The sequence below is a fragment of the Anser anser genome (genome assembly GCF_964211835.1).
Source record: "Anser anser genome assembly, chromosome: 20".
Taxonomy (NCBI): domain Eukaryota; kingdom Metazoa; phylum Chordata; class Aves; order Anseriformes; family Anatidae; genus Anser; species Anser anser.
In genome coordinates this window covers 1,798,471-1,825,343 of record NC_139741.1, presented here as the reverse complement: position 1 = coordinate 1,825,343, position 26,873 = coordinate 1,798,471, and the positions used below count along the sequence as shown (strand labels likewise).

Below are 26,873 nucleotides of genomic sequence, written 5' to 3'. Positions count from 1 at the left end.
CTCCATCCCCCAGCCCCACAGCCCTGAGCTGGAAGCCGTGCAGGTGCTTCGCAGTGGGGACCCCGCCTGCCACTGTGGAGGGGTGGCGAGGCACGAGCCGGGGACGCGGTGACAGGAGGGCCACGGCCGCCTGTGCGAGCCCGCGGGCACGGGGAGGTGCCGGAGGGGTGGGCAGGGGGACAGCCGGCAGCAGCGTTTGTCTGCACTCCGATAATTAATGCTTCTCCCTTACACTTTGCAAATAACTCGCGACTCTCTTTGTCTAGTGATAAATGGGCCCCTTTGAAGTTCTCCTTTCTCAAAAGCAAAGCAAAGAAACACTTTCATAATCCAGCTTCGCCCCCCTGTCCTTCGCAAGGGCTTTGGTGCTCTCAGGGGGGCACAGCGGCGCTGCCGGCCCCTCGCAGGCAGCCGCCCCCCCCCCGGCACTGCTCGGCATCCCCCTGTACTGCACCGCGCTCGCAGCCTGGCCACGTGTCCCCTGCCCTCTCCTGGGGTCCCCAGGGCTGGGACCCCCCCCCCCTTTTTGGAGCCCCGGGGCTTCCCACAGCCTCCCCAAGGCTTGAGCTGGAGGTGGGCGCCGCAGCTGAGCACCCCCCGGGGGAGCGGGGACCCTCGGTGGCACGGGTGGGTGCGAACGTGACCGAGCACCCATCCCAAACTACGCTCGTGTCCCCTGCAGCTCCCAGCCCACACTCGGGTTATGCTTCACTGGTACAGCAAAACAAGTTCTGCTGGGCTATAAAAAGACATTGAAACCGGGGCGAGCTAGGAGAGCTCGGAGCAGTGCAAATGAAATCAGTGCCAGAGCCCTTGCATATTGTCACCGGGCTTACGTGTCACAGCAAACAATGCTATCTCCCGAGGAATCGCGGCACAAAGAACACCACAACAGCGGCCCAAACCCCAAACATGGGGGTCACGAGGCTGAGCCCATGTACGAGAGGCCCCCCAAGAGGAGCCCCGGCCCCGAGCGTGGCCGAGCGGCCCCGTGGTGCGCGGCACAGCCCGGCCTCGGCGCAGTCCCACCGTCACGGCAGGGTCCCGAGACCCCGTGCCGGGCAGGGAGGCATCCTTGCTTCCCAAAGCGCTGTCTCCCCACGCGGGGCACACATTTTGAACATGCCATTCTGCTTTATTGAGCAGCCCCTCATCCGCAGACTTTTTATTAATTTTAAGACAAAGAGGAGGTAAGCGAGCTGGAACCAGCGCGGGAGGAGGGGTTGTTTGCTGGGAAAACAAAAGCAACCGCGCGCCGTGCCTCCGCCGGGGGATGCTGGAGGAGCACCAAGGGCCCCCCCAGGCTGAGCCCCAGTACCTGGGTGCCCCCCTCAGCTGCTCCGTCCCCATGTCACCAGCCCCTTGCTACACGCTGGTGGTGCCCCTTTGGGCGGGCAGGGGCCCTGGGCTGAGGATGAGCGTGGCCGCAACGGAAAAAGGAAAATAAACCCCAGCGGCCCGTGGGCAGCGCGGTGAAGCGCTGGTGGGGCTTCGCAAGGCAAGCAAACCCCTTCGGACACTTGCCCACAGGACACTGCGGACACTTCGGACACTTCGGCAGGCCTCCAAGGGGGGCCCCAGCCCGGCCACGCGCTGAGCCCACCTGAGACACTTTTCTCCCCAGGACGGGGGCGGCCCCGGGTCCCGGCCCCCAGCGGGGTCCATGCCGGGCCGTGGGGGAAGAGGGGAGGACAAAAATCAAAAGAAAATTGCAGCGGTCAATGGCGCGGAACCGCGGCGGCCTCGGCGGCTGCAGCGTGACTTTGATTCCCCTATCATAACCCCGAATTAAAAATTCAAGCAATTACTTGCATGGCTTCCCTCCGATTAGGCTGGGCCTCGCGTTCATTAATGCGGGCGCACAGAGAAAAGCCATTAGGGCCGGCGGAGGGGAATGTTTCTCTGAGAACAGTTCCGCTTCAGGAAGAAGCCCGGCGAAAGCCGAATTTCACACATTTCAGAGGCCGCCCAAGCAAGGCCGGCCCCGCGGGGTCCCTGAAAGCCGCCTTTGTCCGCGGGCCCGGGGCTGGGGCTCGGAGCTGGGAGGGTCCGGAGCGCACCGGGGCAGGTGGCGAGCGATGGCTCCGTCCTGGGGCCGATGGCAGTGGCCTCCTGGTGCCTGGCATCGCCGCCAGGCCTGGTGCTGACCCCTGAGTCACCGCGGCGTTTCCGGCAGCACCGTGCCGGGCTCCCCGCAGAATTTACCCAGCCCGACCCCGCCGGGCGCGTGGCACCGGGCGGCCGCACGCGGCACCGGGGCAGCGGCTGTGGAGTGAAGCTTCTCATGTGAGCCTGTCCCTGGTCTCATGCGGCGCGGGCCAATGCTCAAGCAAGATGCGGCAAGTTTCCCACCCAGCGAGCCTGTTTTTATGAGGAAATTTCACATTTCGCATAGTTTTCTCCCCCCCACACTTGCAGTGCAAACGTTTCTCCTGCCCCCAAGGGAGCCGGCGGCGGGGAGCGGGCACCGGGCTCCTTGGTTGCTCCATCTCCCGGCCCCCCGTGGCCTCTCTGTGTCTCCCCCGGCGCCTCTGCCCCCACAGAACCCCCACCTGGCACAGACGCCGTGCCAGCGCACCCGGCGTGCCGCCGGGCCATCGCGGAAATCTGCGGGACTGAAAAAATGCCAGCGCGTCTAGACTGAAATACCAGTCTGGGCTCCCGGGGAGCTGCAGGACCCCCCAGGGCAGCGAGGGCTCCCGGCGTGCAGGGGCGGCACAGGGAGATGTGGCCTCGGCTCCTCGGGGATCTCCGAGCCCCCTGTCCCAGCCAGCCCCTGCCCGGCGCTGCCCGTGCCCGGGGTCCCGGCTGCCTCGGGGTCTCCTGCTGCTGGGGGCCATCCATCAGCGGCGACCCCGGGGCCGCCCCGAGGAGGACTGACAGAGGTTGCAGCGGGGCAGAGAGGGAGAGAAGGAAAAACAGACAGGATAAAAATCACCGAATTAGCGGGTCCCGGGGAGGGACGGCCTGCGAGATAGCACGGAGCCATTTTTTACAGGAGAGACAGCGGGCGTGAACCGAGGATCAGCCTCTTCCCTCCGACCCCGCCACTGGAAGTCACCCCCGCCTGCGGTGCGCGCCGTGCCGTTACCACAGCCCCAGTGCCCCGCGGTGCTTGGCGCTGCTGCTGAGACCCCCCCACCCTGGCACCCTGGCCCAACGGAGGGGACAAGAGCCCCCCTTCCCCTTGCCGGGAGAGGAGCAGCGAGGCCAGGGGCGGCCCTCCTGCTCTCGGGCCAAGGAGGTTCGCGGAGCGCCCGCGTTCCCCAGGGGCATCCCGGTGGCACCCCGCGGCGGGTGCCTTCCTGCCGCCCCGTGCTTGTGATCCCCGGGGCCCCGGTGATAAGGATCTGCCCCACCCCGGGGTTTTACACGGGGAGAAGAAAGGTTCCGTTTATTACGCGGGGGAAAACGCCTGCGCCCTCGCAGCGGCCCCGCTTGGATCGCGGCGTGCCCAGCGTGGGCCCCAGCAGGAAGCTCCGGGGGGGGGGCACGGGGCAAGCAGCACCCACACCCCGCGCACCCTGCAGGGGACCCCGCACCCCGCGCACCCTACGAAGGGGGCCCCCCCCCGCACAACCACGGGCCCAGTAAGGGGGAACCCCGCACCCCACGCACCCCACCACACCCCGCAAGGGGGACCCCCAGGCGTCCCCGTGCCCCTGAAGGGGGGACCCCCACGCCCCTCATGCACCCCGCGGGCTGCCCCCGGCTCCTGCCCGTGCCCCCCCCCCCCCCCCCAAGCTGCTGCCCGGGGCCGCGCTGCTCGTGCCCGTGGCGCCACCTCGCGGCCCGGGGGGGCCCCATCGCGGCCGCCCCCCGGCTTGTGGGAGCGCAGGGGCTGAAGCAGCCGCCAGGGATCCGCGTTGGGTGCTGGGGGCCGCAGCCCGGCTCCGGGGAGGGGGGGGGGGGCCCGGCCCCGCCACGCTTCGTCCCCCTGCTCCTGGCTCTGCCCAGCACCGGGCACTGCCTGCGGGGCCCTTGGGAGGGGGCAGCGATGGCCCCCAGGCACTGCGGCCCCCGCCACCCCCCGTGGGCACCCCCCGGGACCAGCCCCAGGCGCGATGGCACACGCAGGGTGCCCCCCGCCAGCACCCACCCAGCGCAGCCCCTCCGCCGCCCGTGGTGCCGGACCACCGCCACTTGCACCCCCGAGGGGCTTGCTACGTTCTGAGGCGGTCACAAGGCCTGGGGGGGGAAGAAAAAAAAAATTGATTTGGAAGTGAAGGTGGAGCAGGGCACAGACCTCACGGCTGCTCCACACGCAGCCCAGGCCGCCCGCACGGGGCTCGGTGTGCCAAGGGAGCCTGGTCCCACCACGAGGTGCCCGCTGCCACGCGGGGCCGTGCAACCTCTGGGGGGGGGGAAGCTGCATATTTACTTACCAGGTAACACAATTTAAAAAAAAAAATGAAATAAAAAAAATAAAGGGGAGGGGGAGCTTTACAGCCTGAGCCGCAAGCCGAGCTTTGAACTCGCTGGGTCGCTGCTCCTGGAGCACGGCGAGGAGAGCTCCTCGTGCTGGGAGAGCCCACGGGGCTCAGCCCCGGGAGGTCGCAGGGGGCTCAGCCCCGGGAGGTCTCCCCGTGGCGGGGCCGGGCGCTGGAGCCCCTTTGTTCTCCCCCCAGCCCGTGACCCCGCACGGAAGAGCGGCAGATTGTCTTTCAAACAGAGCCGATGTGGCGCTTGAATGTCCCTTGCCACCTTGGCTGTAAATCATGCTGCATGTGATAAGGTAATTGCCTTCTCCTTGAAACTATTCATAGGAAAACATATAAAGCGCCTGGCTTGTAAACACAACAATAAAGAGGCAGGACAATAAATCCTTGGCCAGGGCGGGGAAGGTGCTGCCTCTTGCCGGCACCGAGCACCTCGTGCTCTGCCAGGCCCTGGTCGAGGACCGACAGCGAGCAGGCGGCACAGGGCGAGCGGGGCCCTCACCACAGCACCAGAAGACACGAAAGGACGCACCAAGACACCACTGACCTCTGATGGCAGCGGGATCCAGCAGGAGAAACCACCCAGCTCTGCTCCAGCACCCTCAGGGCTGCACATGGGTCCCACCAGCAGCCAAGGACAGCCCGAGGGGCTGAGGCCAGGCACAGCTGAGCCCTGTAATCAACCCCTATAAAGGGACCCGTGCCCCTGCCCAGCCCACACAGCAGCTTTTTAGCCGTTACCCACAGAAATTAGACCCAAATCCTTGCAGCTGCTCCGCCCTCCCATAGCAGGTGCCTCCCGAGCTCCTGCTGGAAGGCTCTTTGTATGTGCAGGGAGGATGCTCCAGCTCTTGCTTTGCCCCTGCTGCCCGCACAGGGCTGCTTATGAAATCTGAGACGTGGGCTTGTGCTCTGAGGTCTTTCAGGATGCAGACAAACTTCACAGTTTTTAATAAAAAACAAAGCTCTAGGGCTCCCACCCAACCTTGGCAAGAAATCCAGCCACCATCCTGTTTTCAACATTGACAAAACACAGCTGCAGAGTGCAGGCTCTACCACACTCTTCCTCAGCCCTCCAACCCAGGCTGCTGCTCAGCACTTCAAAGCACGGGGACTGCTCCTGCTGCCCGGGGAGGAGCACTCACTTCTCGGCGCATCCAGCGAAAAAGGCTCCTAGACGCGACTCCATTAATCTGAAGGGGTTTCAGATACTCAAATACTTGAGGCCCACTGAAACCTGTGGCAAGAGCAAGGATGGAAGAAACAAAGCGGACAAATTCTGTATCCCAAAGAGCTTTTATGACAGCTAGGGCTTGCACTGAACTCTGTTCAAACATCCATGCAGAGGTTAGGACAGCAGAGGCACTTAACTCTCCAAGTGCCTCACAGACGGGCTAATTCCTGGAGGTATTGATTTGTCCCTGGCAACATCACAGAGCTCCGTCCTCCACCGGCTATCAGCGCAGTAAGCACAAATCAAACAGAGTAAGTCGCATAATCCCGAAGGAAGGGGAAGGGGACAGAACTCTAGCAGCACACGCAAAGCCACCTGAGGTTTAGAACATCACAACGCATCCCACAAAAAGGCGACAGATCCCCGCAGTAGCACTGGTTTAAGAGTCAAAACTCCAGCTTCTGATCAGCTCAGAGGAGCTAGTTCGAATTTTCTGGCCTCTGTTGTGCAGTACCACCCACCTGGAGCCACGGAGCTGAGGTTTGGGAAGACAGGATGAGCGAAGGCAGCAGGGAGGGGGAGGCCAGGTGTAAGACACCAGGAATAGACGGTTAAAGGCAAAGCGTGTTTGCTTTAAGCTGTTATTCAAATATTGGCATATTCGGGTTTATTGCAGGGACATAAGAGCGGCAAAATTTGCAGTGCTTAGAAAAACAAAATTCTGCCAGATCCCTCCCCTTACAAATGCGATTTTGAATATAGCAGCAATAGTAACAAAAGGCTTTCAGATAAGCTCATAGAAGAGGCTGTTTTTATAAAACATACAAAGAACGGACATTTGTTTCCCCAGTGCTAACATCGTAACAGGTACAAACAAAACCAACTGAGGATGATTTCAAGAGTTCATTCAAAACAAAAGTTTAAAAAAAAAAATGTTTTATGAGGTGTTATGAATGAATAAAGTTCAAAACAAACTGTTTAACACCAACAACAGGAATCTTCTCTTTTGGATGACCTGCACAATTCCAAGCAGCGTGTTTTTTCTCTGTGTGCAATCAGATGTGCAAGTTACTGGCCACTGAAACAGGTGTTCCTGCTTAGGTCTTTGTTAACTCAGTGGCATTGGCATGGTTTGTCAAGATACCTTCTAGGTAAACACACACTCTTACGCCAGCTTTGCCCTCCACCTGTTTCTCTATCCCATTGAGATGTTCAATAGCTCCTTTTAACTTTCTCTCCCTCTCGCACAAGTCTGTGTGCGTTCCTGCTTCATTTTCTTCAACTCCAGATTTCATATATTGCAAGACATAGGATCTGATTGCATCCCCATTTTCTGTTATGGTTTTCCAAATTAATGGCAGGTCCGTGCTCTTTGCCAGACTTAATAAGTGAAGCAGAGCCTGGCAGATCTGTGTTCTGAGGCTGGCACTGTACTTGAATTCCAGAAAGTCCTCAGTGTCTTCACTTTTCTGCAAGGCTTCCACCAAGGCATCCCAGATCTGGCAGAACTGCTCAGTGGGTCCATAGCATTCCCTCTTGCTAGGGATGGAGAGGGCCATGGCTGATTTGATTCGGATTTTAAAATTCTTGCAAGACTTCACTACTGAGGAAAGCGCATTATATGCTTGTGTGGTCCAAGGAGCCTCTCCTAATAGTAATAAAAATAAACACAACAACAACACAAACCCTTTTCGATCACTCAAAATAGACAAAACTGTAAATGTATCTCTAAAATATTTAATGGGCTTACATTTACTGTATTTATGCTGGTCTAATGAGAGAAGCGGGGCTTATGAAAAATGAAATAGTTTTAGAACAGTTAATCTGAAGTTTTGTAAGAGGAAAAGCAACACTTTGCATCTAATCACAGCTGTAAACCCATTCTTCTCCAACATGACAGATCCGACTGAATACAGCACAGTTATGACTGTATCAGCACTTCCAGGATCTGAGCCTATTTCACGGGCTAGAGTTCTGGGAAAGATATACTTCTGGATATGACAACACGATTCAGCTCAGGTTGCTTTCTCCCCTCTTCCCCAGCACATTTGTAACACAGACTGCCTAATTAAAACCACAACCTGCTGTACAAATCCAAAGCCAGGGAACCAGTCTACTCACCCAGTGGCAAGGCAGTGTTCTTGAACACATTCCCCAGCGCGTAACAAGCATTCCAGCGCACCTTCATGGTGGCCTCGCTCAGAACAGTAGAAATGAGGGCCTGAAGAGATTCCTCGATGGCTTCCCTAAATCTGGGGTTTGCTACATGATACGGTTGAAGAAAATGAAGCAGATTCCCAAGGGCCCGGACTGCATTGCTCTTTACCTAAAAGGGAAAAAAAAGAAGAAAAAAGCTCCCACAAAAGTATTTTGGCTTTTAGCTTATGGGCAAAGCCTTTGTCCAGCCTGCTACATGATCATGCATAGAGTCAACAAGGAACCCATCTGGAACCAAGCTGGTGTCTTTTCAGATGTAACTTAAATACCATCAGAAAGATCAGTCTCTGCAAATGATCATTCCGAAAGAATTAAAAATCCTCACACTGTGGACAAGCACAAAATCAAGTGCCCTGCAGGCCACAGACATGGGAAACATCCCACACATCGACCCTCAGGAGAGGATGCTGACCTGCAGCTCACTGTCTGTTGGGGCAGAACACCCTAAAAGCAAGTACATGGTGCCTTTTTTTAAAATGAAAATGTAAGAGAGCTAACTACGCTACAATCCTCCACCTTCCTTCCCCCTCATACCTTGTCTTTGTCCTTGGATGCTTCGGTCGCAGACCGTAACATTTTCAACAGGAGGAGATCAGAAAATTCCTCTTGAAAACTCTGTCCCATTGTTTCCCTAGGAGAAGGATTACCTTGTGAAAGACCGGCTCAGTTAATCCACTCTCAAAGATGTGATACAATCCTTTATAAAGTCATTTGAACAACCTTCACTCTGTAGAAGGCTAATATGTAAGGCAGACCTCACTACATGTGACCACTATGTTTATTAATTTAAAACCAAGCTATCAATGCAAGAAAGCCTGTTAGCAATGCATTACGTCTGTAATAAAAGACAGAGGGCAATGAATTGCTCAGAGGCAATTCATTAGCAGGAATATATGATAACTATTTCTCCTGTTAAAAATGTAACAGCGGGCTGGGCGTCCTCCAGTCTTTGGCTCGAGGAAGTGTTAAATATTTATTAATCGTACTTTTGTAGTATGTTAAAGTAAAGTAACCAGGGAACATGCAATTACACAAAGTAACATACAAAAAAAAAACAAAACTGAAAAGTAATCTTGGAGCATACACTAGAATTAATGATTAGAAAGACCTAAAAATCAAGCAGTGAAGTTGAACTTGACCTCAGCTGGGTACGGGATATTTGTAATACAGGCCGTGTGTCTACCCATGCTGAAGAGTGGCTACAAAGAAGCATTCAGTTTTGACACACTGACCACAGATTTTGTCTTTTTGATACTAACTGCCCTCTATTTGCTAGGGGAATAAAGGCACTGAGAGGACCTCTGTGGGCCAAAGCCCACTGACGTACATGTTGACAATCAGAGTGTCTGTAAGATTGCCCAGGGACCAGGCTGCTTTGGCACGGACATTCGGAGACTTGTCATGGAGGGAATTCAGAATAGCATTTGCTGTGTCTGCCACAAACATCACATCCTATAAAAGAAAAAAAAAAGTGATTAGAAAGTTTTAAAAATCTGCGTGATTTCCTTAGTAACATACACATCTGGCCCTTCTAGGGAAAATGAGATCTGCACAGACTGCCTCTATTAACATATTCTTTCTTAGGCATGAACTTTTAATGTGTTTACGGTGCTTTCTGTACAGGTTTGTTTGATCTTTAATTAACAGCCTAAACCACCATGGCGACCAAGCTCACCACTCTCCTAGGTAGCTTTTGCTGAAAGGTTTCACTGTATAATTTAATTCCATTGGTGCTTAGTTACTTTGGATTTTAACATAATTACCTAGACTGTCAATTTTATACTCATCAAATCCCAATATTAAGAAAGTAATTGCTTCACCAAACTCCTTGTTGAGCTGCTTGTTTAATTTTCTCTTCTATGCTACATTACATTTCATTTTCATTTCTTTGCTCACAATAAAGGATTTTTCTTGCAAAACATTTGAACTAAAACTGCAGCATCAGCTAGTACTGAATTTGTTTTTGTTAAAATCACTCACTTAAGGCTACATCGCAAAAAAAGCTACTAACCCAACCAAGCTAAGATCAAATTGTTGTGGAAGCTAATCAGCATTTTTTTCTGAATGAGCTTTACTTGTCAGTTTTAAGCAAAACTGAAGCCCCTTCCTGTTAAATACTTTAGTTAAACCCTAGAGAGGCATATAGCTGCTCTCTTCTTCCCAGCTCTACTCCATCTCTTGCAGCTCCTTCGTGCCAACCTAGCCTCTCCGTTTGGTCCCTGAGAGCCTGGGGAAGATCCTGACCTACCTCCTTTTGTGTTCCCTTAGGAGGCACTCTGGGTTCTGCTTCATCTCACACAGAACTGCGCTGAGTCTGTTCACCACACAAGGCAGGAGCCAAAATGGAGACAGCAAAGAAAAAACTACATATGCCAAAGACCGAAAGCAAGAAGGAAGGCCAACCATTGCAAACAAATTCAGGTCCCATATCTCGTGGTTTATCAAATGCATTCTAAAACAGTTCAAAATAAGAAAAATAAACAAGTTCTGACCTGACGAAGGCAAGAGAAGAGGATGTAGACTCCAAGGGCACGTGCAGCAGCAGCTTTTACCAGTGGGGTCTCACTGTGGTTCAGGCCAAGCAGCAGAGTGATGCACAGGATCTGCTGGTCATTCTGAAACGATAAGCAGTCGTGGCAACAGAGAGAAACTGAAAAAAAAAATCAAAGAAAGACAACTGACAAATACTCTGAAAGACTGCAATACATGGAATCTATAGAAGCTACCATTCAGAGTGTACTCTCTTCTTCAAGGTAAACTGACGGGCATTTCTGGATGTCACACAGAAAGCCACAACAATTCCAGAAAAAGTTGCCTTGTTGCTATCAGATAATACCATGAAGGAATCAAAATACTATCTATCATCCAAACGCAGAAGGCAAATGGCCCATCAGAGGTGAAACAACCTGGATCAGTTGCTTTCTCCTGTCACTTCGTAAACAAGGACACCAAGGTAGATTAAGTTCATCCTGGACAGATTGCCAGTTTACCAAACCGCGACGAAGATCTTTGTTTCACCAGAGCAAAGGGTCAGAGTGGGCACTGACTTGACCCCACGTGACCACAGGGACAAGAGAGTGTACAAGATCAAAGTACAGAGCGACGAAGTACACGCTGTACTTGGAGAAACCAGACGGAGAATACCAGAGATACTGCTGTACTAGCAATTCTTGGGCAAATGAGATCTGGCAGAGTACTCCCCATCAAGAAGGGCACAGTGACATAAAAGGAGCTGCACAATGCAGTGGTGGTACGCTGCCAAGGCTTTCATGTTTAGAAGCATATTTCATGTTGCAAAAGGAGAGGAGGGCCAGCATATTCGTTTGCTTCTGCCAGGGCAAACACTGCAGTTTGATGTTTTAAAAGCCAGCCAAAAGAAAAAACTTGCATGCAAATTGGTGAACATCAGTCCACGGCTGTTAGCTCAGCTCTCTCTTCAAATGCTTAACCAGCAAAATAGCAACCCTTCACCCCTCCCTCATGCGAAGAAATTCTTGCCCTCCATCCCATGCATCAATAGCCAAGGTTGAGTATTCATAGCAGGGCCAAAAAGCTTCTGTGACCCGCAGTTTAATTGGTTTGTGAGACTAATTACTCTCAACATTGCTTTTTCCAGTCCTCAATAGCCACAGCTTGTTCAGAACGCAAGAAATATTCCAGAAGGCTTCCCTACCTTCTCCATATAAAGGCTTTATATTACTACAATCCAGCAGACAAGAAAAAAGTCTCAGCAGGTAAAAAACGCCAGGCTTATAGAAGTGCTCCGTTACCTGCAGACTGCCAAAAGCTTCTGGCAAGATGGAGGACAGAGCATCACAGGCACTCGTCTGAAGAGTTGCATGTTGAGAATTCTGCAGAGCACCAGGTAAAGGGCCATTTAACATCATAGTCCAGAAAGTGACAACCTGCACAAGAAGCAGACAGGTTTACCTGTTACAACTCGGCAATTATGCCTAAGTTCTGTAATAGTTTGTCTTTTTCTACAATCATTTAGAAGACGTACTTACAGCAGGTAGCAAAATCACACAAGAAAGTGATTACAACTATTTGGAACCCTAAAATAATTAACATCCAGAATAAAGTATTTAAGATATTTTAGTACCGCTGTAAAGTGCTTATTCGCCGAGTTGTGTTTGTTCCTTCTCAAGGGGATACACCCACTTCTATTGCATTAGGCAGAAGTACAATTCCATTCTTGAAACCACAAAGCTGGGTATTTTCATTTACCTGACAATCTCCATTCACAACAAGTAACAGGAAACCACTACTACTGGACACGTTTCCCAGCTTGCAGGGTCACTGGTGACAAGCTTAGGATTTAGTATACTCTAAATAACTTTTTAAAGTTACCTTCTGTTCACAGAACACCATAAAGCTATACGTCTACTTCCAGGTTTTATGTAGCAGCAATGACACATGCAAAGTGTGCACTGCTCTTCCAGCTTCCTGACTTACATCAGGCAGGAAGAAGTGGGATGAGGAAAGGCAGAGGCATTGTTAATACCACGTAAAACGATCACTTGCCTACAGTCTAAAATAAATGCCAAAATAACGGAGGAGGTCTACAGCAATCGTACATCCCAGTGCCTATAAAGCTGCAGGTATTTACTCCTGTTCTGCTTTCCTGCGATTGATTTGTTCCCATGCCAGTAACTTTGCAGGGAATTCAAGAAAGGAAGCTCTGAGTGCAATCTCAGAGGGAGCCCACACACTTACCATGCTGACCGGTACTCTCTGATCAGGGGCAACAGCTGAATCAGGTTTGTATTGCTGTACTATACCTGTGCCCAGCTCCTCCAGAAGCTGCAAGGAAACAGAAAGCAGCTAGATCTTCATCAAGGATGACTCACGTACCACAGAACTACAGTAACCTTTACCTAGGACTATACTTATTTACCCAAGGAACAAAAATATGAGATCCAGTATTAATTTGGACTCTATCCTGTCCCTGCTAGCAAAGAAATTAGAGGAAAAGCCTTTCTTACATAAAATCCCCAGCTAAAGCAGCATAACAAATTGCTCGGCAAAGAGGAAGTTTTTTTTTGAGATTTCTTTTTGGGTAACGGGCCAAACATCCGTTAAGAATTCAAGACTAGAAGTAGAAGATGCACTTCCCAAAGTGGCAGGGTGCTGCATTTCCAAAGAGCTACAGCAGGCACCAGCTCATTACAAAGTGCTGCTAAGTGAAAAATACAGACTCTGAATATTCAGCATTACTCATCTGCATTTGCAAAGCACACCAAATAGCAAAACTGACTCGGTAAAATAATATTGGTGTTTCCTCACACTCTTACTTTGGCTCCATGAAGCTGAATGGATGGATCCACTTCTTCCATGCATTTGCAAGCCACTTCTCCAAGTTCTAGCAAATAGGTCTGAGCCATAGAGAAATACCCTTTCACAAGGAGAGCCAATACCTAAACAAAACCAAGAGATAAAATCAATTCAGCATTTTTTCTCTCTATTAAACCAAACTAACTGAAACACAGGCAGCAGGTTAACAGGCGAACCAACACAGCAACCATATACTGAAGTCTAATGTAACAGATACACCTTACAGGACAACTTCTAGAAGAGTAGAGCTAATTAAAAACCTTCCGATTCCACTATATCGTTTTTAAAAGAGCCACAAAAGCACTATTGGGTAGCAACACAATGAATTATTTACCATAAGTTAAATGAGGTCTCCTGTAGCAAAAGAAATAAGCAAGAGTGTCTGTAAGAGTAATATATTCTGCATCCCCTGCAATACTGCTGCTGTGTTCTGTGAAGCTAGATTTAACAAATATCCGTTGTTCCAGAGAAAGTATGAGACCCTTGGGATGCACGCTACAAAATCTTACCATTTTCTGTGGTTACATGAAGAAAAATAGGGCCAAGCCTCAACGTTTACAGGTGGTACTTTAGCCATGCAGCATCATCCTGCAGCTCTTCCCACTCTGTTCATCAATTGCGAGGTTTCCAGCACCACTCCCCTGACTCCCACCCCCGTTTTCTAGCAAAACTTTAATTTAGATTCTGTACAGAGGAGTTTGCATGGGGGAAAACTCACAGCTTTCACCAGATGCCAGCACTTACAACCAAGTAATATTTAAAAATAATAAAGGTAGCAAAAATCAGGCAGAACTCACTGCTGCAGCTTTACTTTGGGAGGGCTTTGCTGGGGCCACAGGCATAGAATCAAAATGCTACTGCTCCTTCAGCCACAACAGATCAGAAATGCTGCTCTAGCAAATGCTTTCACCTAATCTCACTGAGCGAGCTAAAAACAAAGGCAACCCACAAGACTTGGCTGATGTGAGGCAATTTGATATTGTACCAGGCTGTTCATTTTACAAGCTAACTGTTCATCGTCACCTGCAAGGATTCCAGTCGAACAGGAGATGGTTCATAAACGCTCCCAGATGGAAAGTTAGCATCGCTGTCAGAGCAGGAATCCTCTCTGGGCAGAACAACGATGGAAATACAGAGACGAATAAGCCAGCACGGTTCTGAAGACATACATCCCACTGGATTATCTGGAGACTCCCCTTCCAAGGGGACGGCTTTTCTCCACTGCTCGGAAGAATTAAAACGATGAGGGGTTCCACTACCGCTACTGTTTAGCCCTGAAGAACTGGGCTGTTGCAAAAGTAACTGCACCTCTGGTAAGGGTGCTTGGGCAGATACTACAGCCCCTAATAGCGTGAGGCTAGAAACTCGAACGTTAACATCTGCAAGAAAGAACAGGGAGGGGGAAGAGAAAGCCAGCCCATTAGCATCTGAGACCTCAGCATTTTTTTTCAGACATTTTCAAATGAGACAGACCATAACATATAATTTGATGGTGCCACCTCTAGTTATGTATTTATAATATTGCATAATAACCAACGTTGAATTAAGGAATAACATGCAAAGAGGCCCCGGGTATACAGAACAAACCTTTATGACAAATGTATGGCTTTATCTGGTTCCAGACTCTTGTCAGCAACCCAGGATTTAAACGGCTGTATGGTGCATTTGAAACCAAATTTGCAAGGCACTGAAACACATAAAAACATACACGGAGTGGTGGTTACAACATCAGCCTGGCCTCCAATACATTCGTTCTTACATTTGCAATTTAGGCCGTTTAGACAGCTAAGTATCTGAGTGCACCTGAAAAAAATGACCCAGTTAGCTGCTCTTTGAATGTGGTTACAAACTTGGCTCCTACAACAAGTATGTAAGTACTGTGACCTGGCATAAAGACCAAGAAACTTCAATAGCCCATGGAAAACTTTTGCTTCTTAAGATGGCAGTTTGGATTTAAGTCTCGAAGGCAGGGTAAGTCTTCACAAACATTACACAGGCTCATTCACCTCAAAAAAAGAATACATGAAAGAAATGCAGAACAAGAGAACTGCACTGAAGAGAAAAGAGACCCTAGGCCTTTGTAGAAAGACTCTGTCATTGAAGCTCTGTGATACGATGACAGTATTTGTCCCTCTTCCCCCTTGGTCCTCAACAGCTACAAGAACTGCGCAATCTTTATTCAAAAAAAAAAAAAAATCTAGAGACCAATATCAGCTCTTGGGTAGCGCTTGAAACATTGACAGTGCAATTACCTTGATGATTTGTGTTAGTGTCTGAAAAGATGATTCTGCCACCAGGGCCAGCAGCAGGCAGCGGTGCAGCTCCCGGATGCTAGAAGCAATAGTTACAGAGAAGGGTGTAAAAGCTCTCTTGTGATCATTAGCATCTTCAGCAACAGAAAGAAACTGCTTCGAACCTTCCAGAATGGCTGAGAGAACTTGAAGAGAACAGGCACGTGTCTGAAATGATAAAACATTTTTGTTAGCCACAGCAGATCTTTTGAGAAAACACTGTTTTCTCACAGGCCTTCTGGAATGATCGTCTCAAGCACATGATGAGTATCACATTCTTACTATGCGAGATGAATAACTTAAGATTAATACTTGAAAAATGCTTCATCTACTCAAAACCGTCTAACCTTTGGAGAAGGGTCCTTTAAAGCAATAGTCATCAGGGACACTGACTGGGGGCTGCCAATGCCAGGCGCATCAGGAACAAACGCTGACCAGTAGCCGTAAAGAACTCTTTTTTCTATCGATTTGATAGTAGAGAGGAAACAGGCTAGAGCCCCTTGACGAACTTTGGCTTGGTAAGACCTTAAAAACAAATAAGCAAAAAGATTAATGGAATAGCAGCAGTGAAAAGTAATGGACTTAACCTCTTTCATGTTAGTGGCTAGCCGTGAAAGCAGTAAGTGAAGTATTTCAGACCAAAACCGGGAACAGAAAGGGCAAGTTTACTTTCAAGCCAATGTTAATTACTGCCTTCCATTTTTCTTGTACCACAACATAAACAGAAAAGTGATTTTTTCAACAGTTTTGATTAAGAACAAAGCACTGGGATCCTCTGAAAGAAAGTCTGCACACATGCAAAATTGGTACTAGATCTACAGGAACAAAAGGGATGATTTAATGTGATAAACTTAAATTGTTATGAAAACAGCACTACTTGCTACTATGTTTTATGATCACACGAACAACAATAACCTCGTTTTGCTCTGTATTCCACCTTCAGCATCAGAATATTCTGACTCACTGCTGCTGATTCTCTTCCAGCTAGTACAGTGTGAAGATAAGTGATCCTTTCCAGCAGGCACATATGCAGCATCTGATGCAAGAGTCTTGGGATCTGAATGACTACTGTTCTGTGCATCCCCCAAGCGCAGTTTCAGCATGTCAACTCCACGGATCGATTCCTTTCCTGTATCACACAAATCTTCTCTTCCTTCTTCTGCAAGCTCTCCTTTCTTTTGTTTCCCTTTGGACTTTTTTCTTCGGTTCTGTTTTTTAAAAAAAAAATAAATAGATTATTTAAAAAAATTTTTGAAGTAGTATCTATAAAGATGTGCAAATGTTTCATAGTGGTAAATCTTTTACTATTGGAAAAGATCTCATCTGAAAACAAAGCTAATTGTTAATCCAGACGAAAGCAGAGTTCAGTATAATAAATCATGCCCTTTGTATAAGTACATCAACAAAACAGTTTTAGTTTCTAAACATGTTTAGATGAAATTTAGTTTAACTATGAGTTATTACAGCTATTTAGCATCCTCAATGCAACAATACTGCATGTATAAATGCAATAAAATGTATATACAATATTGTACATATCTAAAAAAAAAAATCACACCATCAGTATCTGAGAGACTGCAAATTCTGCCTATTAGTAACAACAGTAAGGTCAATATACTAACATCCTAGTGTAAGTAAGCAATTTATATCTGAATAGCCTCAAAAATTAACCCTTGGCTTCTTTATCAGTAAAGCAAAAAATTTTCAACAAAAAACTTTTATTTGAAAAATACATTTCGCACAGAAATTAATAAAAACAGCCAGTGCTTTTGCAGTTCTTTTGGATTTATAGTAATTATTTAACATCTAAAAAGAAACGAGTCAACATGACTACCGAACTTTGGATTACCAATTATCTGAAAGACATTAAAGGGGAAAAAAAATTTACAGGGTTAAATAATAACCTGTATAAGAATTAAGCAGAACAGCTAGGGAGGAGAGGAAAAACAGAAAAAAAAAGAAAGAAAATCGGTCTCTAAGTATCAGTCTCTAGGTGAACTTGACTTCCCTTAGAAAAAGTTGAAATGACTATGCAGATGTTAGGAGAGAAAATGCAATTTACAAAATAAAAAACTATGGCTAGTCTGCAAGCATCAATTCCACGTCTGCAGGCCAAGAATTCTTGGCTACAGACGAATCTCTGATGCACACAGCTTAAGTCAAGAAAACCAGTCTCTGCAGAGCCATTTGTTCTTGTCACCCGAGTTCACAAAGCAATTCGATTCAGTGCAGAGATTTATAACCAATATCTTTAAAGCAAAAGAAAACAAAAAAATGTATCGTGCCCAAAATGCAAAGAGACCATTAGCCACTAATACCTTATCAGGTAACATACAACCTCAACAAACACGCACACGAGCACGCAGGAGAATCAGTACGATTTCAGTTTACCCCTGTTGCCTTCGAGGCGGCCGGCTCTGGCTGCTCCTGCTTGACGGGCGACCTTTTGTCATACTGAGGTAACGGGGCTGGGTACAAGGCTGCAGGCACCTCTATGCTCAGTCCCGGCAGGCCGTGAAACATACACTTCTAGAAGAGTAACAGAAATATTAGCATTTTTTCCTTTTTGATGCACAAAGATTTGCTGTGTATTTCCTCAGGCGTTCATCACTTTTCCCTTTGCCTTGTGATCCTCCCTTCCACGTCTTGCCTCTCCCCATGCTATGTAACAGCCATCTCCAGAAGGACTTTAAGTGGGTCCAAAAAAACAGGCCTCCCATCTTTCTCTCACATTCTTATGTAGGAACTGCAGCTAAGATGCTGTGAGAGAAACACGATGCTTTTTTCTTTATATCTCACACTACGTCTTTCCCCCACACTCAGGCTTCTCTGCTCTTTCTTCCTCATCTTCCCATACTGTTTTGCACGCAACGGGCAACTGGAACGCACACTTTCCAATGTCTATCTCAGTATTTACCTTTAATACTGCAAGAAGAGATCCAAGCTGGTCAGCTTGCATTAATTTCATCTTCCCGCCATTTAGAAGCGACTGGATACCTTTCAGTGCATTCTGTAGCAACTGAAAGCAAAAAGCACAGAGTTATTTACTTTTCCTTCCCAAAACACTGAAGGTTCACATCTCTCAAGTGACCTTCTAGGCAGTTAAAGCTTTGCTCAACATAGTTACTTTGACAGTTATTTATAATATCCTGTTAAAGTGAAACAAAAAAAAAGTCTATTTAAGCAAAATCTCAGTTGAAAACATTCCAAATTTCATATATTCCCAAATTCCAATATTCCAGCAGCACAATTTCCTGATTAGAGTATCCTAGACTCACACTTACCACGCAGAAGGTGATGTCATCTACATCAGAGGTTTTTGAAGACTGCAGAACACTCAGAAAAGTTTGAAAACAGACACTTCGGTAGGACTCATCCAAGTATGGCTGCCCAGGCACACTAAAATAAAAGAGACAAATCATTGCTTTATAATCTGTCTCTTGATTTACTGTAGGAAGAAAGGAAAATTGCATCACTTTAATCTTTGCTGCCATAAGTACCATAAAATAAAAGTTGGCCATTGCTGCAGTAGCTTTAAAGTAATTAAGCAAATTCTTTTTTAATGGATTCCTAAGCATCCGTTTCCAAAACTTTTAGTTACTTCAAGCCACCAAAGCACGTTTGATAACGTTCAGAGGACAGCCCTAATACTGCAAGTGATTTTCCTGAAATTCGAATCACGGAATAGCTGAGGTTGGAAGGTACCTTTGCAGATCAGCTACTCCAAGCCCCTTGCCCACAGCACAGCCGATGACAGCAGGTTGCCCCGGACCACGTCCATTCACGTTCTGAGCACCCCCAAGGATGGAGGCCTCACAACCTCCCAGCAATTACCACAGGACCAGACAAAACACTTTCTTTTCTTTCCTAAACATCTCCCACAATAACGCTATTTCCAGAAGTCTGAGAGTTCAGTTTTATCCGCAGAGGACACAATAGCTTGGAGCACTAACGTTTTAGACTTCAAGTTTAAGCATCTACAGCCTACAGGTCCCACATTTGCTCTTCCTAGTGCGGACAGAGCAGACCAGCTGCCCGTGCTGTCAGATGTACACCTTCTAAGGCACCCACTCCACCACCCACAAAGGCTGGTACGCACCTGAGACACAGGTTTGCCATGCTGTGTAGTGCTGCCGTCCTGAGCTCCGTGTTGGGCTGAGCAGAATCACTGAACTGCACCAGGAGTCCCGTCTTGCCCAGCAAATCCGGGAGATACTGAAACAAACCAGCAGAAGTCATTAGGGGTCAATGCTCTTCCCTCAGCCTGATGGCTCTTTTGTTTGGTAGTTAAATATATCTATACTACAAAAAAAGAGTTGTCAGCTGCAATTTCAAATTCCAGAGACAGATTATGTTTACCAAACTGACCAGATGACGTGCATTTCCAAAGCTCTCCTATTTTGTATTAAAAAAGTACTGAGTGTGAGCATAGCTCAGGCTGAGTCACAATTTATGCCTTCTTCCCAGACATAAAGCTAAGTTAGTAACAACTGCTGTACCAAACTGATGCAGTTTTCTAGGCTACAAACCCACGCAAGCTGGCAGCTACAACACTGCCAGCATCACTACCCCGTGCTCCAGACAAACAGCAGAAACTGCTCTGCAAACTGCCAAGAGTTGGTGATAGCAAGAGAATTCAACATATCAACCACTCTCAGTCACACCGCAGCCACAAGGAGCTTCGTGCAAGCCCAGGACTGATACTACAGAGCCTCGACTTTGAAGTGGCTTTGAGCCCATTGCACATCAAAGACCTGATCTGGCTGTGGGATAAGTTTCCGGATCCTCAATGGAGCCTGCTGAGTAATGTGCAATTCAAAGCTCCCCACGTTCTTCCTGCCTGACACACAGACAAACCAGGGGGCTTAGTCTGCAGGCTGAGCCAGGTGCCCTTCCTTCACAGTGTGCCTTTGGCTCAAGCCAGATCCCAGATGGTCCCTACAGCTGCAGCCTGCAGGTACAGCATCATTCAGCACGGGAAGAAGCTTGTCATCTACTGATTGTTACGATACACACCTAACACACCTGAAATTCAACTTTTCCACAGATACCAGGCACAATTTAAACGGGGTCTAATATTAACCTAAAAGGTACAGTGGTTTGAGAACATGATATGTTTTCCACTTCCCTCCCCTGCTCTCCAAAAGAAAAAAAGAAGAAACAATGGAGGTTGCAAGATTTTCTTGGTTAGTTTCCCCTAGTTTGTAAACCTACCTTCTGGCATTTAGGTCCATTATTGTAAACAAGAGCTGCTAAAGCTTGCAGGATTTCTACATGCATCCAAGAGCTGCACTGCTTAAGAGCAGAGATGCAGTAGGAGAGAAGAAAATTCAAGTTCTGTTCATCAAATGTCACCTGCCATAACAGAAAAAGATTACAGTCAAGAAAAATACATCATCCTGTAGCATTAAGATCAATATATCTACCCTCTTAATGGGTACAGACTTGTGTAATCTGGCTGTTACAATTACACATCATCACAGAATCAGGCTACAATTAAGAAAAGGATAAATTCACACAAACGTCTTATAACCAGGAGTATTTCCTGTGGTGTATTACTTATGACCGGGAGCTGTTTTTACACAAGGAAGCTGTCAGCCATGCTAGAGCCACAGATCAGAACCTCAGCTAAAGGTAAAGGAACGACAGAACAAAAATCCAAGTGAGTTGGCACAAAGGCCAGCTCCACGGCTTCGTAAAAGAAAGAAAAGGCCTCTCTAGCTTAGTGGGGAGGTAGGGAGGTAGCACAGAGGGAACAGAGAGACGTGGCCAAACTTTCCGTACCTGAAATCTGTTAAGTAAGTGATAGATAAGCTGGCAGACTTTGCTGACGAGATGCGCCTGATCGAGATGAACCAGCTGGCAGGCTTGGACAAGCAAAGCACAAACGTCCTGGAAAAGAAAGCGTAAGCTTATTATTCAGAGACGACAAACCTGGGGTGGAAACCACATCACCGGCTACGACTTTGATCTCATAGCCAGTATAACCCCAACACCGATACGCGTGGATAACTAACGAGACGCCCGAAGCTCCCACTTGGGAGCCTTCCCTTTCCCTCGCTCGTCGCTTAAACGGCTCCAAACCGCAGCGGTGCCGCTCGAACAGCGGACAGCGGGGCAAAACCAAGGCCAGAAATGATAGCCAAACCCGAAATAAAATAATAATAAAAAAAACCCACAGGGAAGCTCAGAGACGACCCGCGCCGCTCACGCGTGGGGTGCCCCCAGCGCAGCGCCCCGGTACCTGCGGGCTGGGCCCGGCCGCCGCGGCGGGCCCGCAGCTCTCGGAGATGAGCTGGTCGAACAGCAGGTGCAGCTCGGTGCGGCGGCCGCCCGCGGGCAGCTCGGAGCCGGCCTGAAGGCGGAGGGCGCCCAGCCGCGCCAGGCAGCGCCGGAACGAGCCGCCCGGCTCCGGCCCCGCCATCTTGAGCCCTCCCGGCGGCGGCGTTATGGCAACGCCGGGCCCTTCCGGGGCGCCTATGGCGGCCGGGCCGGGAATAGAGGGGAGGAGGGAGGGGAGGCTGCAAAATGGCGGCCGCGGGAGGGGCGCGGCGACATGGGGCGGGCGGCGGCCTCTGAGGGCAGCGCGGGGCGGCAGGGGGCACTGCCCGCCCGCACCCGGCCCGGAGCGGTCGGGACTGCCCCCGGAGGGGGTTGTCCGCGTTTTGTAGGTAGCAAAACCTCAGGCGGAGCCACGCGTTAATGTCGTTATCGCGTGTTCATGTCGCGACAGGGCGACTCGACTCGACAGAGCTCCCGGCCTAGCCGTCGCCCTGCGGAGAGCCGCTCGCTGCTGCCAAGTGCTCCGGGAGGCAAAGTGACGGCGGGGAGCCCGTGGCCGCCTTTGCCGTGGCGGAGCCTCTGCGAGGGGGGTCTTCGCCGAGTGGTTTTGGTGTGAAAATGAGCGAAATTGGGGCTTGTGCCAGGCAGCGAGCGCTGCCGGGAGGCGCGCCCCGATACACGCAGCTGGGTGCTGCTGGACTCGGCAGAGCCGCTGTGGGTTTGGCATTTCAAAGCCAGGAATGTCAGCAGTGCCTTCCCAGCTCTGCCTGGCGCAAATTTCCACCAAACCCATGCTCGGGGACCGCTTTTGGTTTTGTTCCTTTTGTCACCATTTTATTTTGTGATTTATTATTTTGAAAGCTTCTTAATACACATTTAAAGCTCGTCCTTTCTCGTTGTCCTTTGTTTTTTAAAGTGCTGCTGAAATCTGTGTTTTGACAGCAGCCCCTGCTTTTGTGAGGCCCTAATAAATCTGTGACCGAAACCACCACATGGGTTTACAAAGCAACCAAAGGCAGAGCTGGTGAAGTAATTCCTCTTCACCAGAGCTTAGGGAGTAATTTCTCTGAATTTGTTACATGGAGACACATCTTACCAGCACCTAGTAAGCCTTCACGTTTGCTCGCCCCTCAAAAACCCCAAACAAGAGCAACCATTGCGCAGTATCCAGCAGCGGCCATGAGGGAAAAGAGCACAAGTCCGCGACTGTTAAACGTGCTCTGCTACTATCATGCAAATACATCTGGTTCGACAGCACAGAGCCAGACTTCAAAGGACAGAGAAGTCATTAGAATCACAGTTCAAAGAAAAAAGTGAGCAGCTGGGTTAGGCCATCTGGTATGGGACATAAAATGGTCTCTTTCTTCCCCAGTCAGTCTATGAAATTTTCATTAATCGTAGGAACACCTTCCAACATTAAGCAACATAATATTGTTTAAACTGTTAAGTCTTAATCATCAATGCTCATATCTTAGGAAAACAAAGTACCTGAAGTCTGGCGGGCTCTTTTCCTCACCTGTAATGCCATGTGCCATAATTACAATTTTAGCTTGGTATTTTCAAAGCAAATTAGTGGGAATTGGATTCCTCAGCTCCTTTGAAGTTCCCAGGAAAGAATGTGGAAAGGACGGCTCCCCAGGCTGCAGGGGAATCTCCTATATTGATTTCAGGAGCTGTGTTTAGCTTAAAAACATGCAGAGAAAGAAAGTGTCCTCTCCAGGCCGCATCACCGGGGCTTGCAGCGGGGTCTGTGCTTCCCCAGGTGCCAGGACTGGGGCCAGGCAAACGCTGATGCCAGAAGGGCTGGTGCTGGGCCTGATCCTCTGCGTGAAGCAGGAGCTGGCACTGCTGGCTCCGCGCTGGCTGCCCCACCGGGGCAGGACAGTGGTGGGGAACCCATGGGCAAGCATAATATATCAAGACAGTCCTCTGCAAGAAGCCATGAGAAGATATGGATAAATTTATGTCTGGAAAGCTTATGGCAGGGCTAGGGGAGTGCAAAATCACTGAGATGAGCTGCACTGGCCCACAGAACTGGGAGAGTTCCCATGGGGATAACGTTTTGTGAACCGTGGTTGATTACGGCTTAAACGAAAACCACCTCCATGCAGCACCCCAGCGGATATCTGAGCCGAGAGAAATTCCAGCTCCGGCAGTGTAAGCACAGCTCAGCAGAAATCCCCGTTTCAGATGCTCTTATCTCCAGGCCCCCAAGAGCTCCCGGAAATTGCTATTCCTGTTGAATATATGGATGAGTTCCTTGAAATTCAGGCAGGTGGTTTGATAATGCAGGGCCGGTGACAGCTGCCACGGGGAAGCCACACGGAACAGGGGCCGTGGCAGAGAGCTCAAGGGCATGGCAGATACCTGCTGATTTTGACAAAACGATGACCTGGGAACTGCTATCATTCCTCCCTGCCTCCTTGCATTTCGGATCTGTCAGCTGCGTCTGTTCCTGGAAAAGGCAGAATGGAAAAAGTTCATCTTGATCTTATTGCCCTGGGAGAATAACTGGCCCAAAACTCAGATCAGAATTTCAGGAGGTTTCTTTGCCAGGCTCTCCAGGATACCGCTGTTGCCATCAGTCCTCCAAATTTCCCAACTTTTCACCTCTTATAAGCATAATTTTGAACCAGCTGGGGCACCGGAATCTAGAAAAATCCACGTGCCCAGGGAAGCAACCATGCACATGCAGATTCTCCATCCCTGGGAAGTTCAGGAATGGAGATTTAGTGAGCGCCCCTGCCTGCGAGATGCTACACGTTTACAGTTCTCCAAAGGCACGTGCAGATTCAGCGCGGTACTCAGCATTATCTCCGCTGGTGCCAAAGGTGTCTCCCACTGCGCTCCCCAGCTGTTTTCCCAAGCTGCGGGCCGGCTGACGGACAAACAGCGCTGGCTCCGGGTTTGTTTGCCACTGAAGGACAGACACGGATACTTGGAATATTTTCCTAATCTCGTTTTCTCATGCAAGCGACTGCTGGCGAAGTCGGGGTTGTTGCTGCACGGCGGGATCAGAAGTGGGACGTGGGGATGGGACGCGGCACGCAGAGCACCCACGAGCAGCAGGAAGGGTGCCCACCCGCACTGCTGGCACCCCGCTGCCTGCATCCAGCCCGGGCTGGGTCCCCCCACCTGGTTCCCTGAGCCCTCAACCTGCCCTGGTGAGCTGGCTAATTTGGCTAATTCCTCCTCTCCGGCGAGGGGCATTAAACCTCCTTCCAAACGGGAACGCCGCGGTCTGAGGTCACCCAGCCCTCCTGAGAACCAGGGCTCAGGTTTCCAAAGCTATTTCTGGGTGAAGGACTACCGGACTCATTTAGTGGCTTACACAGGCTGGGCTGGGAACTGCAGCTGAGGCTGGTGCAGTGATTTGGAAGCACAGCTGGTACCTATTTGGCCCCTGCATCCCGCTCGTGCTCCTCGCCCTGGGTTTTGTCTTCCCAGGCAGAGGCTGGGACGTTCCCGTGCCACCTCCGCAGGAGGTGACGGGGACCCCGGGGACACCGGTGGAGCCTGGCTGGTGGCAGCGAGCCTGCGACACCTCCCCCTCTGCACGAAATAGCGCAGGCTTGTTTTTCACTTGTACATCTAAATCTGTTTTCATCCTTTGCACGTTTTCAGGAGAGGTGCCATAAACCCATAAATGAGCGCTGAGTAACAGCCCCGGCTGCCGCCGGTGCTCAGCCGCCGGGAGGGGAACGCGGGGCCGAGAGCGCAGCGACCTGCTGGGACTTGGAGAGCGCTCTGCTGGCTGCCCGGCCGCAGCCGCCTGCCAGGGATGCACACCAAACATGAGCTAATCCCAACAAAAATAGGAGTGAAATCATAATTCATATGCATAATTCATGTGCATAATTTTATCTCCGCTGTGTATTCTCCAGGGACGTATTCTAGAAAATGCTTTCTTTCCCCTCCCCTCGACACTCTTGTCCTTCCAAAAAGTGCCGTAGATGCAAATCATTGGAGACAGCAAGGGGTAGTAGCTTCGCTGGGTTACTAAATAAATGCTAGATTTGTCTGAGTTTCTAGCCTACGTCTTGGCAAGTTATGCAGATTGAAGCTGTTGTATAGACAAGCAGGCTTGTAATAATCACAGGATTTTAATTGCTTTCATTGTGAACCCTGGCTGCTGATTGTATCTGCATGGAAAACTAACAGTTTGCACTTGCAAATGCTAAAAATGTTAAACAATAATGGCAATTAGAGATAATTATAGTTATTCTGAAGCAAGGATTGGAGTTAAGACTCCAAGAAGACATCCAGAAAGAACGGAAAGCGTTGCCCTGTTTACTGCACAGACTACAAGCCGCTTTTCATACGATGAGAGAACTGCCAGATTTAATTGCTTAATGATTTTCTATAAAATATTTAAGTAACACGGTGCCTTAAGCCAGCCCAGGCTCTGCCGGAATTGCAGGTGTCGGCGTTGCTGGGGGACGGTCACAGCGCCAAAGCCCTGGCCTGGCACCCGGCGCTTGCTGAGTCACGCCGGGCTCTTCTGTGCCGTGCAAGTCACCGGGGCCACCAGCACCTGGGGACCCCGCTGGAGGGGGCCGGGTGGGTGCCAGATCTCAGCCCGGCCAGCCGCCGTTTCAGGGGGGGCCTCTGCAGCTCCAGATTTGCCCCCCCGCAAGCTGGCTGATGGACCCGGTCAGTCGCTCCCTGCCAGGTCAGTTTGGTCCCTCAGGGAAAACGAGACCTTTGAAAGCGGATCGAGGAAGAGGTTTTGTCCTCGCCGAAGCATTTTGGGCTTCCCTCAAAAACACAACAGGCACTTATTTATTCCCAGAGCTGCGCTCTGGGCTGGGCGCCAGCCGCTGTGTGCAGGCTGCGGCGGGGGCACATCCTGCCCATGCATCCCACCCGTGCGTCCCACCTGCACGTCCCACCTGCGCATCCTGCCCACGCACCCCACCCTGCATTCCACCCCGCATCCCTCCTGCTCCCAGCCCCTTGTCGGCCCCCAGCAGGCCGTGGTGCGTGACACAGCCCCTTGGGAGCTGTGCGAGGTGGGCACGAGATCCAGCCCCAAGCCTGGGATGGGACACTTAACCTCTTGCTCATGGAAAAACGCCTGTGTGAGACGGGATTTCCGTTCCTCTGACTCAGCTTAAGCAGCACAGGGCTAAAGCT

At 49.8% G+C, this 26,873-nt stretch overlaps 1 protein-coding gene across 1 annotated transcript; it reads right to left on the bottom strand.

Annotated features, from left to right (window-relative positions):
• Positions 1–5,716: 5,716 nt before the first annotated feature.
• HEATR6 (HEAT repeat containing 6) lies at positions 5,717–25,014 on the bottom strand. The gene is made up of 20 exons (XM_083806767.1): positions 21,700–25,014; positions 21,240–21,347; positions 20,670–20,810; positions 19,555–19,670; positions 18,740–18,854; positions 18,373–18,474; positions 17,847–17,984; positions 16,371–16,663; positions 15,803–15,980; positions 15,417–15,623; positions 14,752–14,851; positions 14,188–14,543; positions 13,125–13,247; positions 12,547–12,633; positions 11,601–11,735; positions 10,323–10,445; positions 9,158–9,282; positions 8,365–8,461; positions 7,735–7,939; positions 5,717–7,261 (listed from the first exon to the last, which is right to left on the bottom strand). The coding sequence occupies exons 1-20, from the start codon at positions 21,877–21,879 to the stop codon at positions 6,711–6,713; spliced, it is 3,480 nt and encodes a 1,159-aa protein (XP_083662893.1). The 5' UTR covers positions 21,880–25,014; the 3' UTR covers positions 5,717–6,710.
• Positions 25,015–26,873: the final 1,859 nt, after the last annotated feature.

What these genes read in the sequence shown, in the direction of transcription:
- HEATR6 (XM_083806767.1), bottom strand. Translation starts at nt 21,879, where the DNA reads ATGGCGGGGCCGGAGCCGGGCGGCTCGTTCCGGCGCTGCCTGGCGCGG. An exon ending in ATGGCAAACCTGTGTCTCAG is followed by an intron (nt 18,855 to 19,554) that starts GTGCGTACCAGC and finishes CTTTTATTTTAG; the next exon opens with TGTGCCTGGGCAGCCATACT. An exon ending in GCCATACATTTGTCATAAAG is followed by an intron (nt 14,544 to 14,751) that starts GTTTGTTCTGTA and finishes TCTTTCTTGCAG; the next exon opens with ATGTTAACGTTCGAGTTTCT.